The 15,021-nt window shown below is 48.5% G+C and overlaps 1 protein-coding gene and 1 non-coding gene across 7 annotated transcripts in view; both read right to left on the reverse strand.

Moving 5' to 3' along the window:
* Positions 1-2,038: 2,038 nt before the first annotated feature.
* LOC112403888 (U6 spliceosomal RNA) lies at positions 2,039-2,145 on the reverse strand. Its single transcript, XR_003004001.1, has one exon. It is a non-coding gene; the product is annotated as a U6 spliceosomal RNA (small nuclear RNA).
* A 3,136-nt stretch (positions 2,146-5,281) lies between these two features.
* PTPRE (protein tyrosine phosphatase receptor type E) overlaps positions 5,282-15,021 on the reverse strand; it is a 97,465-nt gene continuing 87,725 nt past the window's right edge. For 3 of the 6 annotated variants that reach the window (XM_024751601.1, XM_024751603.1, XM_024751602.1), the window contains 4 exons: positions 13,238-13,363; positions 12,195-12,361; positions 10,650-10,785; positions 8,497-8,804 (listed from right to left, as the gene is read on the reverse strand). In XM_024751601.1, the coding sequence (XP_024607369.1) occupies positions 8,730-8,804; positions 10,650-10,785; positions 12,195-12,361; positions 13,238-13,363 (504 nt within the window). In that variant the 3' untranslated portion in view covers positions 8,497-8,729. Of the gene's footprint in view, positions 10,786-12,194; positions 12,362-13,237; positions 13,364-15,021 lie in introns of all 6 variants that reach the window. The other 3 variants (XM_024751599.1, XM_024751598.1, XM_024751600.1) reach the window with 1 other exon arrangement.

Below are 15,021 nucleotides of genomic sequence, written 5' to 3' on the forward strand. Positions count from 1 at the left end.
GCTGGGTCTCCTAAACTGAAAAAAATTTAAAGCTTGGGTGGGTGGGGGGCAGGGGCGGGGGAGGTTTTGCCAAGGTGTGGCCTTCAACTTGGCGAGATGAAGCCCTGGAGTTTGTGACTTCCACGGTCAGCCCCCATTGGCCGTGGGCTCAGGCACTTGCCATGCTGTGTTGTAAATGTTTCCGTGTGTGTCTGTGTCCTTCATGTACATACCTCCTCCATCCAAATGTGAACGGCGGGGCTTCTGTCCTGCACCCCCAACACCAGGCAGGCATTCTGGAAATATGAATGAGTGGGTACAGGAAGAGAAAAATGAAAGTTACAAGGTGTACCTTTACACTGGGGAGACCTCGGGTCCAGGCACTAGGGCTGTGGGTCATCTGCACAGGACTGTCCTCTCCTCGGTGTCCTGACCACTTAAGGGAGTAAATGTGTGACGTGGAGGACAGTTTGCGATGCCATTTTCAGGGTAACGAGACTTTGAGGAATGACGGGTAGCTTGTCTTTTCCACGTTGAGCATCTTTGTCTAAACTAGGACTGCTTTCATCTGAGAAGTCATCGCCCCACTCAATCTTAGGGCCATCGGCCAGGGTGCCCCTCAATTCCAAACTGTAGCACCCCTCTGAGCTTTCATGTCATCTGCATATTCTGAGCTTTCTGCAAATCTGCTCTCACCTGTTTTCTCTGACCACACCTGTTGGCCTGTTTTAGTCCCCAGCAGGTCACCTTGGACGGAGCAACACAAACCCGAAAGTTTCCCCCAAGAGAGCGGCCATTTGACAGCCACAGAGCATGAGGCTCTTCCCCCACCATTTCTGAGTCACTTAACGTGGGAGCCCATGGCTCCTACAACTCGTTTCAAGCCTGGACTTCCGTCTTTCTTCAGTTTCAGAGCCTCCGTCACACTGCTGTTCTGCTTTGTCCTCCTGTCCCTTTGTGTTCCCTAAATCAGAAATGAGCACACCTTCCCTCCAGTCACCTGTATGGAGTCCTCCCCATTCACCTACCTTGCCAGGTGGAGGTAAGGATGGAAGATAAGAAAAGGTCGCTGTCCCCTAGAGTGTGAACTGGAACACTGGTGCCCCTGTCTGTCTACTCTTGTAACCCCCGTGTCTGGCGTGGAGCCAGGTCCACATAACAATAAATGTTTGCTGAACGAATACATGAATCCAGGCGTGTCTGCTGAGTCAGTGGTATTTGCTTTTGCTATTTTGGCTGCTATAATACAGTTTTAGACAGTGTTGTCTGAAATCTTATGGGAGGGTGAGTGACAGATGGAGGTAGGAGGGTTGAGGATGAAGCAGGGAGGGGACATTCAGAGAGCTGGGCCAGGAAGAGGGGTGGGATTCTGGCGAGCAGAAGGGAGAGTATTTTAGGAAGCGCAGCCTTCATTAGAAGAGGCACTCTATTTGAAGGTGTGAGTCACACGTGTCATTTAGGTAGGCGAGATTCAAGAAATTGTAAAACAGGAATTTTCTACGATTAAGTTGTTCTGCCAATACTTCACATTTAGTAATAATTATGAACCTTACATATAGAAAAATTTCAATTAGCTGTATGCCTGGGGAATGGGATAAAAATTAATTAGAAAGCTCTTAGGGTTCAATTCTAACCAAAAATCTCACTGAAATATATCAGCATATTTTCTCGCCTTCGTAAGTACAGTATTTCAAGAGCATAAGAGTGGTTTTATTTTATAGGGTTGTAGGTGCTAGATTAGAAAAGGTCATTCAAACAAGTGTTTAAAAAAGCACACGTCCACAGGACACATCCTTTATCTCGCATTCTTGAGGGTGAAGGGTCAGAAATATTAACCACTAATATTTACCCAGGCTAATTGTGTGTTTGAGAATGGGGTGCAAGAGATAAATACCTACTCGCTGTGTGGTTTGGTACCTTCTCTGAGCCTCAGATTCCAAGTGAGTAACATCCCTCTGATGGAAAGTTCTCAGTAAATGGAAGCTATTCTTTTTTTTTTAACATCTTTATTGGAGTATAAATTGCTTTACAATGTTGTGTTAGTTTCTGCCGTATAACAAAAAATATGGAACGCTTCACGAACTTGCGTGTCATCCTTGCGCAGGGGCCGTGCTCATCTTCTCTGTATTGCTCCAGTTTTTGTATATGTGCTGCCGAAGCGAGCACAATGGAAGCTATTTTTAGTTTTTCATCTCCAAGCTTTTCCGTGATATGGCTGCCACAATCTCTCCTTGACTTTTTTGCTCCAGTTCTGTACCAGCCAACTTTTGTCTTTCTTAGTTAAACCCCTCCACCCCCCCTCACACATACATAGACCTGCACACATATACACACGCATATACATAAACATATACATAGGTCCACACCCCTTCCTACACACATACACATGCCTATACATAAACATATACATAGGTCCACACCCCTTCCTACACGCGTATACACATGCCTATACATAAACATATACATAGGTCCACACCCCTTCCTACACGCGTATACACATGCAAACACATTCATGCGTTTATACGCACACACACACACACACACACACACACACGCCCTGCTCTCTCCTCTGCCTCGGACTTTCCCCACCTCCTGCTTCACAAGATGGTCCCCTTCAGCCCCGAGCTCGGCTCCAGTGAGACTCCCTCAGAGAAGCCTCGTTCAACCCCATCCCCATTTCCCAGGCTGGGTTAGTCTCCCGTTTTGTATCCTGGGGTCTTGGTGTGCATCCTCGTGGGACGTAGTGCAGTGAAAACTAGACACCCCCCTCTAGGACAAAGCTTTGTCCACCCAGGAGGGCAGACCATGGATGGACAAGTCTCGATACCCTGGTGACCCTGTGCAGGAGGTGTCTGGGATGAAATGATCTTAAAACCCATGGTATTTTTTTATTAAAGGGAGGGAAGGGAAAGAAAACCAAACCAAAGCAAGACAGTGAGTGGCAGACGGTGTGGGTCGGCGTGGGCTCTTTGGCCTGTCTGCATTTCCCCAGCTCTGACGTGGCCGGACAGTTGCTTCCCCTCCTGGCCAGCAGGCCCACTTCGGCCCTTGTGTTCGGGGAAGGGGACTCCCACAACCCTGGCTCTGTCCTATTCGTCTGGACAGAAGTGGGGAGTCCAAGGACAGGGATTTGGTCAGGGCCGCAGGGTCAGCAAACGAAGATGCGTGTTGCCCCCAGGTTGGCCGTCCTAACGTGAGGAGATCCTGGGAGTGAACTTGCGGGCAAGTCAGGGGGTGGGAGCCCGTGGTGGGTCGGTTTGTTCCCAGGAAGAAGTCTTGTCAGGGGCAGAGAAAGGCTTTTGGGTGTCCAGGCGTCAAGTTCATTACTACCTGGAGGGGCTGATGCAGGAAGGAAGAGCCATCCTGAGTCCTAAACACAGTCAAGATGGAGGAATTCAGGCCTCGGCAGATGGGCGCGCTGCGTGGAGGTGTCCGGGTTGTCGTGGAAAGTACATTGTAAACGTCAACTCCATAGTCACGTCCAGCTACTGAACTGAAAACGACGTTAAGACACTGTGGCTGGGATCTGCCCATCTGCTGGGCTTTCTAGACGATTCCTCTAGAAGAGCTGGTGGGATCATCTTTCCAGACACAGATGCGATGCTCCAGCCACAGCCCGAGGGACCCCGATTCCGGTGCCGTGCAGACCCCCAGGCCTCGGGCCGTCTCCTGGACATGGCTGCAGTCTCCCCTCTCCTGGTACAGAGCGCCGTGCTGACACATGGATGTCATCAACACTGCTCTTCACAGAGGAACAAAAAGTGCCCAGGACTTGTTCACATGAAGCCCCTCCTGGCGTCTACACGATGATTGCACAGGCATGAATGTTCGGTTTGATGCGTTTATTGGGTGCCGCCATGCAAGGGCCACAGAGGGCCCGGCTGCCAGGCGGAATCACCCACACACCCAGCAACCCTGTCGACAGGCTGGTAAGTCCCAAAGTTTCCTGGACAAGGGATGTTAGATAGCCATCAAGGACGGTCTTTTATAAAGCATCGAAGGGAAATACTTATAACATGAATAAGAAAGGGTTAGTCTCCACGTTTTACGTCCATCAGAGTAGCTCTAGGCCAGGAATGCCAAGCAGCCTTTAGACAGGATGAGGAAGCTGTGTATATGCTGACAGGGCCCGATCCTAAGGCGGGACAAGGGGCAATTTACACAACCGGCCGCAGGTAGTGCATTTTGTCGTTTCTAAGAGACAAGGTTTTTACATACTAACCTCTCGAACATCCAGGATGCATCTCAAAACTGACGGTGTCTTGCAAGAAATATTTGGCAGTGTGTTTGCTTTCTCAGCAAAACAAAGTGCGTTTGGCAATTCTCTCATCCTGGATTTGATGATATACCGGGAGTTCGGCTCTGTTGTTTTTATAAACAAACAATCAAGCAAGAGTCCGTGTGTTTACGTAACTGTACAGGTTTAAATCTGCAGATAGCTGTCTGGAAGGATGTACCCCCAAGTTACCAATGGACTGAGGTGGAGAAGAGGAACCGAGTGAAAGGCCAAGTTCATGCACACTCTTTCTGTTTGCTTTGAACTTGTACAACAAACGCATCTCCCTGTGTCGCCAGGGTGGCACCGTCCTTTGAGACCAGGGGCTGGCACCACTGGAGAAAACCTCCAACTTGGGCCGGGGGTAGTGGCAGGGCAAGGCTCCAGGGTCCCGTCCTTTGGGAGGGCGATTCGGGGAGGCCCTCGGGCATCACTGCAGAGTCGAGTCCCCGGGGGTGGGGGGTGGGGTCTTTGTGCTGCCCCTCCCGCCCTGTTCCCTCACTCGCGCGTGCTGGGGTCTCCTCCCCATTAGCTACCTGCACCCACGTACTTGATTCAGGGCTTCTTTCGGGGACATCCAACAACAGAAACCTTGGCTGTAGGGGTCAGAGCGGGGGCAGGGTGTTGGTCTGCTAAGGCCGTCCTAACAAAGTGCCACAAACCAGGTGGTTCAAACAACCCAATCCTATTGTCTCCAGTCCTGCAGGCACGAAGGCCAAGTCAAGGTTGCTTCCTTCCGAGGCTGTGAAAGAGAAGCCACTCCCTGGTCTCCGGCAGCCTCCGGGCTTCCTAGTTTGCAGAAGCATCACTCCAACGCCTGCCTTCTTTTCACATGTTCTTCTCCTTGTGCATGTATCTCTGGGTCCAAGTTCCCTCTTCTCATAAAGGCACCCTCACACTGGAGTAGAATGGACCCACCCTAATGGCCCACCCGACTCCTAGGCCCTCATCCTAATTAATCACATCTGTAACAAATATAACAAGGCTTATAAAATTTATTAAATAAATACAACCAAGAATAAAAAGCAGATGTTTAGATTTCCACATTAGGCCCAGAATATCTAAAAGAGGAAGCTGGGGTGTGAGCTGGGGAAGGGCGGGGAAGCTGAAAAAGAGAGCTGGGATCACCAGAGACACAAGGTGTGTAAAGGGAGGCCTAACAGGTGTTTAGGTTTTAGGAGGAGAAGCGACATTAGAAGGGCTCTCTGACCCCACGTGGCTGTGGGCCTTGAGCATGTGATCACCTTCCTCGTAGATGCTGGGAAACCACTGCTCAGAGCTCGGAGCCCTGTTTGGACTGGAGGAGGGACGTGAGCCCTCTGCAGGGCCGCTTGTGACTAGTGGCCCACACACCCTCAGGACTTCTGAAGACCGGCCCACTGGCCATCATGCCCACTCCTGCCCGGGGGGCTGTTTCTCTACCATGTCTGAGCTCGATTTTACAAGTCCTAAAATTGTCTGCGTAAATCAATGCTTCCCTCCTAATGAATGTCTTGTCTAAAAGGATTTAAGGCAGAGGAACGAGATAAGGAGATTTCAGTGAAGAAAGAGACGCAGGCTGGAGTCAAAGTAAAGATTTATCCTCGCATCAGAATGTTTTGGATGTTGCAATTTGCATATACACGGAATTCAGCAGCATTCACTGGCGTCATAATCAGTGCAAGATCAAGTGATAAATGGAATAAAAGAAAAAATGAGACTTGAAACCGGAATACATACATATCTTATCAAGATTGCACATAAATTAACACAAACACAACAGAAGTATCAGTAATCACACATTTTAAAAAATAACATGGGCGTGACTCCAAATGCTGAAACAGAGGTGTCAGGCTCGTTTTAAAAAGTTTTAAAAAACACATAAAAATACCTTTTAAAACACTGGTATGCATTCTTCATTCGTAGAGCACATGGAGAGAAACGGTAAAGTGAGTCACACAGTGACTGATAAAAGCAAGGAGATCAGAATGGTCGTCTTCTAATCGCTATTTGGCGTTTGAATGTAGCCGCATGCAACGGAGAAAACTGGCAAAGAAAAATGACCTTACCAGCCTGGCGCTGTTTTGTTATGTACAATGGACTTTCTTTCACCGAAGGGGAGGAAGAGTCAAACTATCCCAGCGACACAGAGAGGACAGGAGTGCCGGAGCGCCCACCAAGGCTGTCTGAACCGGGACCGGGGCCGAGGCTAGGAGGCTGCAGCTACTGGGAGGCAAGAACTGCCCCAAAGGCGGAGGGGGTCCTGCAACCCAGGGACAGTGGCTTCCGCTCTGTTCTCAGAACCAAGAGGGCGGAACCGCAGCAGACAAGGGGGATGCGTCAAGGGGGCAGAAGAACACATCAACGGGGGGCTTCCCCGAGAAGGTCTACCTTAATCTCAAGACAAGAGATGCCAGTAAGACCGTTGAAGGGCCTGAAGGATTCTCACTGAAGGCTCCTAAATTTGGACCCCAATCCAGGCGTCTCGACTCTATGACCCCTATATGTCACCTTCACCACAAACACCGGCTCTGTTTCTAGGCTTTGGAGTTCAGGTTTCTCTCTTCCCCTTTAGTCAAGAAGGGCTTCGGGCTTGGGACTTTAACAATGAAAACAAACAGGGCCACCAGGTGCATCTTGCAAAGCTCCCTCCATTTTCTCTTCGACCCAAATGCATAATCGTTGTACCCAGAAGGGCGAGGGACGCATTCAGCTGTGTGTGGAGCTCAGGGCTGCAGGCTGGTGGCCATGGCAGCGTTCACAAAGTTGTGCTTTTGTCCGTCCAGCTGGGCACCTCATCTGACCCTTGGGTGGGGCTCGGAGGAGTGGCAGAAGCTTGATTACCCGTGGGCTTGTTATTAGGACGTAACATACCCTGGGTTACCTTTGTGCAATCAGTTACCAGTGGAAATATCAAATAAAGGCCTTCACATTCACATCTCTTTTAAAAAGCAAAAAGTGTACCCAAAAATGCACATGTTAAATGTTTTCAGATGTCTTTTTTTTTTCATATTGTGCTCATCGGCTAGGTACCTAACAGCCACAGACAGACAGATCACTGCCATTAAATCAAACCTTTTTACATTCATCCCTTCGCTTTTTTTTTGCCCCATAAGCCAATCCTGTCTGGCAGTGAGATCATTATTATCCAGTGTCAGAGGTCTCACTAGTAACCATTCAAAAATAAATTAGCCTTTAGATTAAGGATTTCTCTTTTTCTTTTATTAAATATCGAGGAGTGGGACTTAAAAAAAACTGTATAAATCTAGATTTTAAGATTTCTTTTCTTACAAACAGCCTTAGCATTTACAAGAGATTTTTAAATACCAAAATGCTTCTCAGAAAGTTTAAAGCATAATTGCTTGTGGCTGCCCAACTGTTTCTACCAGGCGGGAGCTCCTTGCTTCCATGCGTGTCAGATGCTCTATCTGACCTTTTGGAATGGAAGTGGTTTTTTGTCATGCCTTGAGGCACAGCTCACGACAAGCAGGGCAGAATGGCGGGGGCCAGGGGGCGGTGGGGAGTGAGAAGTGCAGTGGGTGTGATTCTCAGACAGACGGACAGCAAGCAGCGCCCAGCGCCGTGGGACTGAAACTCTGATAACTGGTTTTGCCAGACCCAATGCCCGTGCGAACTGGACCACTGGCCTTTACATCTTTCTCATCTGGCCAAGATGGCACGAAACAGCCTTGAATAAATGCATTTTTAAGTATTACTATATAGTCACTGACTACTCCAGTGTGTTTTAGACTTGGACTCAGGTTGTAAAATCTTTGATCTTTAAAATGTAAAGATAAACCACGTGGGTTGAGACTGAGGACTACAGAATTCCCTATTTACGCTGTATCTTCACAAACAGTTTGCTTTCAAAAAACTGCCACTGGGGGGCTTCCCTGGTGGTGCAGTGGTTGAGAGTCCGCCTGCCGATGCAGGGGACACGGGTTCGTGCCTTGGTCCGGGAAGATCCCACATGACGCGGAGCGGCCGGAGCCTGTGCTCCGCGGCAGTGAGAGGCCCGCGTACCGCAAAAAAACCCAAAAAAACAAAAAAAAAAAAACTGCCACTGCTCAGGGCTGTAAAATCAGTGACAGGAATATGTATTTTCCACCGATTTCTGAGTCCTCGACTGTTTTCTAAGGAAGTTGTGGTTAGTATCTTGCATAAATAAACACACTTGTCATATTAAGATTTTTAACATTTAGAGGTGCTGACTGTGTGAAATGAAATGATATGAATCTAATGAAAAATTAAAATATTTTTACTGATATTAGCAGAAATATATATTTTATGGAATATTATTTGACCTTAATACATTATTCCAGTTTTTAAAAGGGATATTTAAGATTTAATAACTTTACAGCAGGTGGCCTTTAAGCATAACAAAATATATACAAAGAAATTAGGAGGATATTAATGTCAACTATGAAATAAATTAACATGATTTTTACAAAATATACTGACCATTAAATTAAAAAATATTTTAAGGCAGGAATTTTCATTTGAAATTAGCATAATCAGAAAATATATCAATAAAATCTTGTACCACTTTGTAGCAGAATTCATACTGTTCCTGAAAAAGAAGAACAAGAACACATTAAAATAATATGAAAAAAATTTGCCTAATTTAATTAGGAGAAACTTTAAAGAGAAGACATAAAAAAGTCTGACCAGTTATTGAAATACTGTATACCCTACTGCGTATCAGCTCCTGTTATATAATTTAGTTTCTAGGCACATGGACGTTTCCAAATAAAGCTGTTTTTCTACATAGAAAATGTCAATGTTCAGTTTCAAGTTTAGCTTAGTGTATTTTGGACAGTCTGAGTGAGAGATCTTTAGTTTTCATATTTAAACTTAAAAACAACCACTTCTGAACTGAAAAAAAATGGGCATACTTAACATCAAACTTCAGAGTGTAATGAAAATAATCTATAGAAGTTAAATAAGACAGAAATATAGATTATTTTTAAGCCTAAATTTACACTATAAAAGGGCATTGCTTTATATCAATTTTACTAGAATTTAAAAGAAAAATGTGTTGCATATGTATGAGGCTGTTAACTTATTGGAACACTTGGACATCATCTGACTCCAGACCTCCCAGTGGCTCTTTGAGGTGGTGAGACTAGAGCCAGATGGTGGGTTAACAGGGGACCAGAAAGCGGGTTGTGTGACACGGCCCATAACGGGCACTCAAAAGAGGAAATAAGAGCTGGGGAAAATGGCCACGGCAGGGCTTTCTTAGTGAGCCTACTGTGTGCCTCGGAAAACCACGCGTGCACAATGGTTAGCAGGCAGGTTCAAGTAACAACAGCTACCCTAAAAGGGTCTGGCTCCTTGCAGACCCTGGTCATTTGCTGGCCCAGTGAACATGAGAGCTTGGGGAAGCAGGGGGACCAAGGGCGGCTCCTCATCCCCCTCCCTCTTCTTTCCCAACACCTTAGGTTCAGCCTCTTCTCTAAATTCCCACTGAACAAAAATCTACAGGCTTTTGGGTTGGAAGAGGCCAAACATAAGCCTGTCTGGCCGTTCTGGAGTCTCAGTCCAGCCATCATGGGAAGGAGCTGGGCTTTCCAGGGGAAGAAAAGATGAGGCAGAAAACTGCTGTCCTGAGGTTGCAGGAAAGTTGTCAGGAGAGCCAAGAATGGACGGTAGGGATCCTCCCTTCCAGCTACTAAGATTCCCACCCGATCACCCAGCCCCCGGACGGGAAAGGAAAGGAAAGTGCCTGAGTCGGGATCCAGTTAGCACAGAGAATGAGTGGGCCGGGCCCGGAGGGCAAGTGCTAAAATAAGGAGCCTTGGGGAAAACGACAGGTTATAACAGCCTTTAAAACTGCCCTTGCTGTTGCAGAATAATCACCAAATTTGGTGAAGAGGCATCTCTTCCGAAAACCAGAGAGTGTGTGTTTTCACCACGAAATGAAAGAGAATGTGAGAGGGAACTGTGCATCGCATGGACTCCTTAAGAAGCCCCCTCGGCAGTGTCTGGAGGCTGAGTGAGATCCAGCCAAGGAAAAGAGTCCACACGAACAGTGGAGGATAGATGACAAGAATCAGGGCTGTAAACGTCAGTGCTATTTTTGAACTTGGTACATATTTAAATGCACATTGGAATCTGGAGGAACAGTTCACTCTGACATAACGGTTGCTATCATCTGTGCCTCTGTCCAAGGGGTCTTATCATCTGAAGTCATGGGTGTGCCCCTCCTCACGTGTCCTGCCCGGGGGACAGACCCCAGCCAGACGCAAGGGAAGAAGGGGGTCTGTAGAGCTTTACTGTGAGCTGACTGGAACCTTGAGCTCTTTTTCTTGGAAACTTTACCTCCTTCCCCGTGGACTTGAACTCCTTCAATGAAGCATACATCAAATTCAACATGAGACCATTCTCGATCCCTCTGGAAACGGTTTCTTACCAGGGTTTGCACCATATGGGGCCTCTGAAGTCGTAAGCTCTTCACAGCTTGGAATACGTCTAAAAGTCCCTCAGCTTTGACCCGTTCCAGAATGTTGCTGAGTGCTATGAAAGTCCCTGTGCGCCCAGCTCCAGCACTGCAGAGAAAACGTGCTGGATGAGATACTCAAACTCACCCACGGGCATGAGAAGCCCACAGCCTCCGCCAAGCCCTACACGTCAGTACTGGAAGGACTGGAGCTTGGACACGTCAGTACCGGAATGACTGGAGCTTGGATTTTTAATGATTATTTATAGGTAGCTTAGCTTTGGACTACGAGTCAGCAAACATAAAATTCCTAAAACACTTGCCTAATTACAACATGAGTTAAATCAGGACCGGTTACAAGTTTTTAAGCTGGTGGAGCCATTTCCCTTCTTCCTTGCGTAGACCAGACCTAATGGAGGCGGGCTTGGCTGGCCTCTTCCAGGGAGCCCTCAGGGGATGCACGGCTGCCCTCTGGGCCCTGGAATCCCACCTGTGAGCTGACTCTACGGCTGCTCTCCCTGCGTCTGCCTTCCCACAGGTGGGATGACCTTGTGGGTCTCCTTCACCTTTGCATCCCTGGTGTCCAACACGTGTTAAGCTCAGTCTGGGTTTGCAGAGGTGGAACAAAAAGAAACTCAAAACGACATCTACAAAGGCACCAGGGACTGGAAACCGAGGCGTGTGCTCTCCCTGCTGGCCAGGCCGGGAGTGCGCCAGGCGAGTCCCAGACAAGGAAAGAGGCCCAAACCCTCCACGCTGGGTGTTATTAGCTACAAGGCGAAGTGGGTCGGTGCCAATGGCAGTCGCAAAAAAATGGGAGCCACACGTGTAGACAAAGGAACAGAAGTGCAGCTTTGGAGGCAAATCAGCACCCCCAAGATTAAGCTCCCCAAATGCGAGGAAGAGCTTTGCGAGGGTGGTCAAGGTCCCTGCCAGCAGGGGGGCCTGGCCCAGCAAAAAGGTGAGCTGGCAGGTGTCTAGGTTCAGCCGGATTCACCCTCTACCCTCGTAATGCTGTCTTTCAAAGTCTTTGCTGGGGGCGCCCAGCTGTGTCCAGGGGTCCCCCCAGTGTGTCCCTCTGCCCTTGGGCCTAACTCGGGAGCCGGGCTGAGAGGGAGGGCGTGGAGCGGTGGGCCCTCCGTTATGGACCCCGGCCTGGACGTCCCTGAGAAGCTCACGAAGAGCTTCCTGCTGTGCTGGGTGGGCGCACCAGCCAGAGTCAGACAGCCTTTCAAAACGAAGACGACTCAAGTTCAGGGCTTGTCGGAGCGGTCCTTGGTAATTTTTTCTTTTTTTTGACAACTTAAAAAGCACAAAGAAGTGTGTGTTTGAGGCATTTCTTGACTCCTTCTGCCCAAACGCTTCTGTGTGTTATGGTAAGATGACACCTATGCATTTGTGTAAGGGAAGGGCAAGGATACGGTCCAGGTAAATGATGCTGCTGGGAGCAGTGAACTGGGCGTGGGGTCTGTGTCCGCCCCACCAGCAGGGCTGCCCGGGCCCCCAGGGGCCGCTCACCTGCAGTGCACGGTGATGGGGTGATCGCCCGTCTGCTGCTGCTGCTTCTGCACGGCCGCAATGAGGTCGATCATGCCTTTGCCCTCGGCGGGGATCCCGATCTCCGGCCAGCCATGGAAGTGGAACTGTCGCACGACCCGGGTCTGCTCCTCCTGGCGGGCCAGGGGCTGCCGGGCGGGAAGGGCGCCTCAGTGCTGCCCCACCACAGGCTCCACTGCCCTCCCGGGGACTCGGGCCACGGTGTCTGGTGGCCAGCAGAGTTCCCATGTGGCTGGCCTCCCGGTCAGGGTGCTTGTAGGCCGTGGCCACCCTAAAGCAGAAGGCCAGCAGTGCCTCCTTCTGGGTGGGGATAGGACACTCAGAGGATACGCCCCCGAGTCCCCAGGGCCCACCAGACCCCTCTATGGGATCCTTGGCAGTTTTGCTTGAGCTAACAGGAATCACCCCTTTTTTTAAGAGGCCAGGACCCTACACGCCCCTTCAAGGCTGGAGATGAGGAGTTTCTGAGTCAAGCGGCCCTGGGTCGTTCTGCAACCCGCGTGGAGGAGAACAAGTCTTTGGGCAAAGCTGGGTTTCACTGTTCTGACCGCCTTGAGCTCAGAATCAAATCCCATAGGTGGGTCATCTTACCCACAGTTGACACACAGGGTCCCCATTCTTGCCAGGGAGCAGTGCCCAAGACCCGGTGGGGAGGGGAGATGGCAGAGAGCCCCAGAGAGGCCTCTGCAGATTCATCCACTCATTCTTCCTGCTCTCGGCCACGGTCTTTGCTCCTGGGGAGCGGGTGGCGGTGGGACGCCTCTCAGAATTGGCCACTTTGCCCCACCATCCCCGTGCTCCAGCAAGGAGGCAGGGGACCATGAGGTCAAATCTTATGGGAGATCGGCCACTTGATAACACAGCTTCATACTGTCCTCACTGACCGTCGATACTAATCTAACTTGGGGCTCCGGAAAAGCCTGAAGGAGCGGGACATTCTGGCACAATGACAAGCAGACCCCGAGTGATGTCCACAAGAGATTAAAGGGCTTTGGCAACGGTACCTGATTGAAAGTGACCAGGAAGTCTCGTATACTGATGGCTTCAGAAAGGGTATCGCTCTTTATTTCGATCGTTATTTCTCCATGAGTCACTGAGCCCTCTGTTGGCCAATACTGGCAGCATTTATCCTTGGGGGATAACATAAAAAGAATTTGCTGCTAGCAGTTTTGACGATCTGGTGCAGAATTGCTCTCAAAGCATTTAACGTATTTCGTCTGACCAAGAAAATAACATATGAACACGAATATGAATGCTACCAGTGCCTGTTGACCGAGGGAACAGAGCAGAATCCAGAAACAGACATGCGTGTATTTGCAACTTTGATACAGAACAGAAGTGACATGACACAGAGGAGAGACTAGTCAGTAAATGGAGCTGGGAAATCAGTTCTCCATATGGGAAAAGGGAACTGGATCCCTGACTCACACCCTACCTGGGCTGATATGAATGCCCCAGCCCCTCCTGGAGTTGGGCAGCGTAGAACTTGCCCTACCATATATGGTAGCCTTGAACCTTAATAAAAACAAACCAAGACAGGGTCAGACTTAACGTCAAAAACAAGACTGTGAAAGCCTTAGAAGAAGAAAATACCTTTTCATTTTGGGGTACAGATTTAACAAACAAGAGCCCCAAAGAGCAAACCAACCATGATACAGCAGATTGCAACATCAGATTATAATAAAATTAACTCTGCATCATCCAAAAATATCAAGAGAATGAAAAGACAGACCATCAACGGGGATGAAATGTTTGCAATACGTAAAACCAACAAGGGATCAGTGCCAAGAACACGTAAAGGAATCCTATAAATCCGTAAGAAAAGGGCAAACAACCCACTACAAAAATGAGTGAAAGGCATGAACAGGCACCTTGCACAAGACGAAACATGTCCTCTATACATATGCACAGCGATTCCTGACCTCACAGGGATCAGAGAGGTGCAAATCAAGGACACAAAGAGATGATGTTTATACCTATTTAATTAACAAAAATGAGGACATCAGACAACCCTAGGGATGTCTACGAATGATATTCACCCATGGACCACTTTGGAAACCACAAACACTTTGGAAAGCCATTAGGAAATGTCTCGCAAATTCAAATTTCCACACACACTCTCCAATGCAGCATTTTGTCTCTTTGGAACCTACTATTCCTCATACATCATGAGACACATACAAGAAAGTACCCGCAGCACAGTTTGTAAAACAACAGAATGGAATCAACCCAAATGCCCATGACAGGAGAAGGGGCAAAGTCAACGGATGCAGTATGTACAGTCTGTGTTGTGGAGTATAAGGAAATAATGATGAATGAGCCATAGTTATAGGCAGCAACATAGGAGAATATCAAATGCGTAATTTTGAGTGGAAAAACCAACTCAACTTTTTTTTTTTTTTTTTTTGCGGTATGCAGGCCTCTCACTGTCGTGGCCTCTCCCGTTGCGGAGCACAGGATCCGGACGCGCAGGCTCAGCGGCCATGGCTCATGGGCCCAGCCGCTCCGCGGCACGTGGGATCTTCCCGGACCGGGGCACGAACCCGTGTCCCCTGCATCAGCAGGCGGACTCTCAACCACTGCGCCACCAGGGAAGCCCCCAACTCAACTTTTGAATAAAGTTCAAAAGCAGACAAAACTAAACAGTTGTTTCTTTAGGAATACACACACGTGATATAAAAAGATTTTTTAAAAAGCTAAGAATACATCTCCTAGGGTGGCTTTAATTGAAAAGATAATGATAAGTGTTGATGAGGATGGCGAGAAAATGGAACCCTTGTGCACTGTT

This window comes from Neophocaena asiaeorientalis, unplaced genomic scaffold (assembly GCF_003031525.2).
Source record: "Neophocaena asiaeorientalis asiaeorientalis breed wild unplaced genomic scaffold, Neophocaena_asiaeorientalis_V1.1 scaffold108, whole genome shotgun sequence".
NCBI classification, from domain to species: Eukaryota; Metazoa; Chordata; class Mammalia; order Artiodactyla; family Phocoenidae; genus Neophocaena; species Neophocaena asiaeorientalis.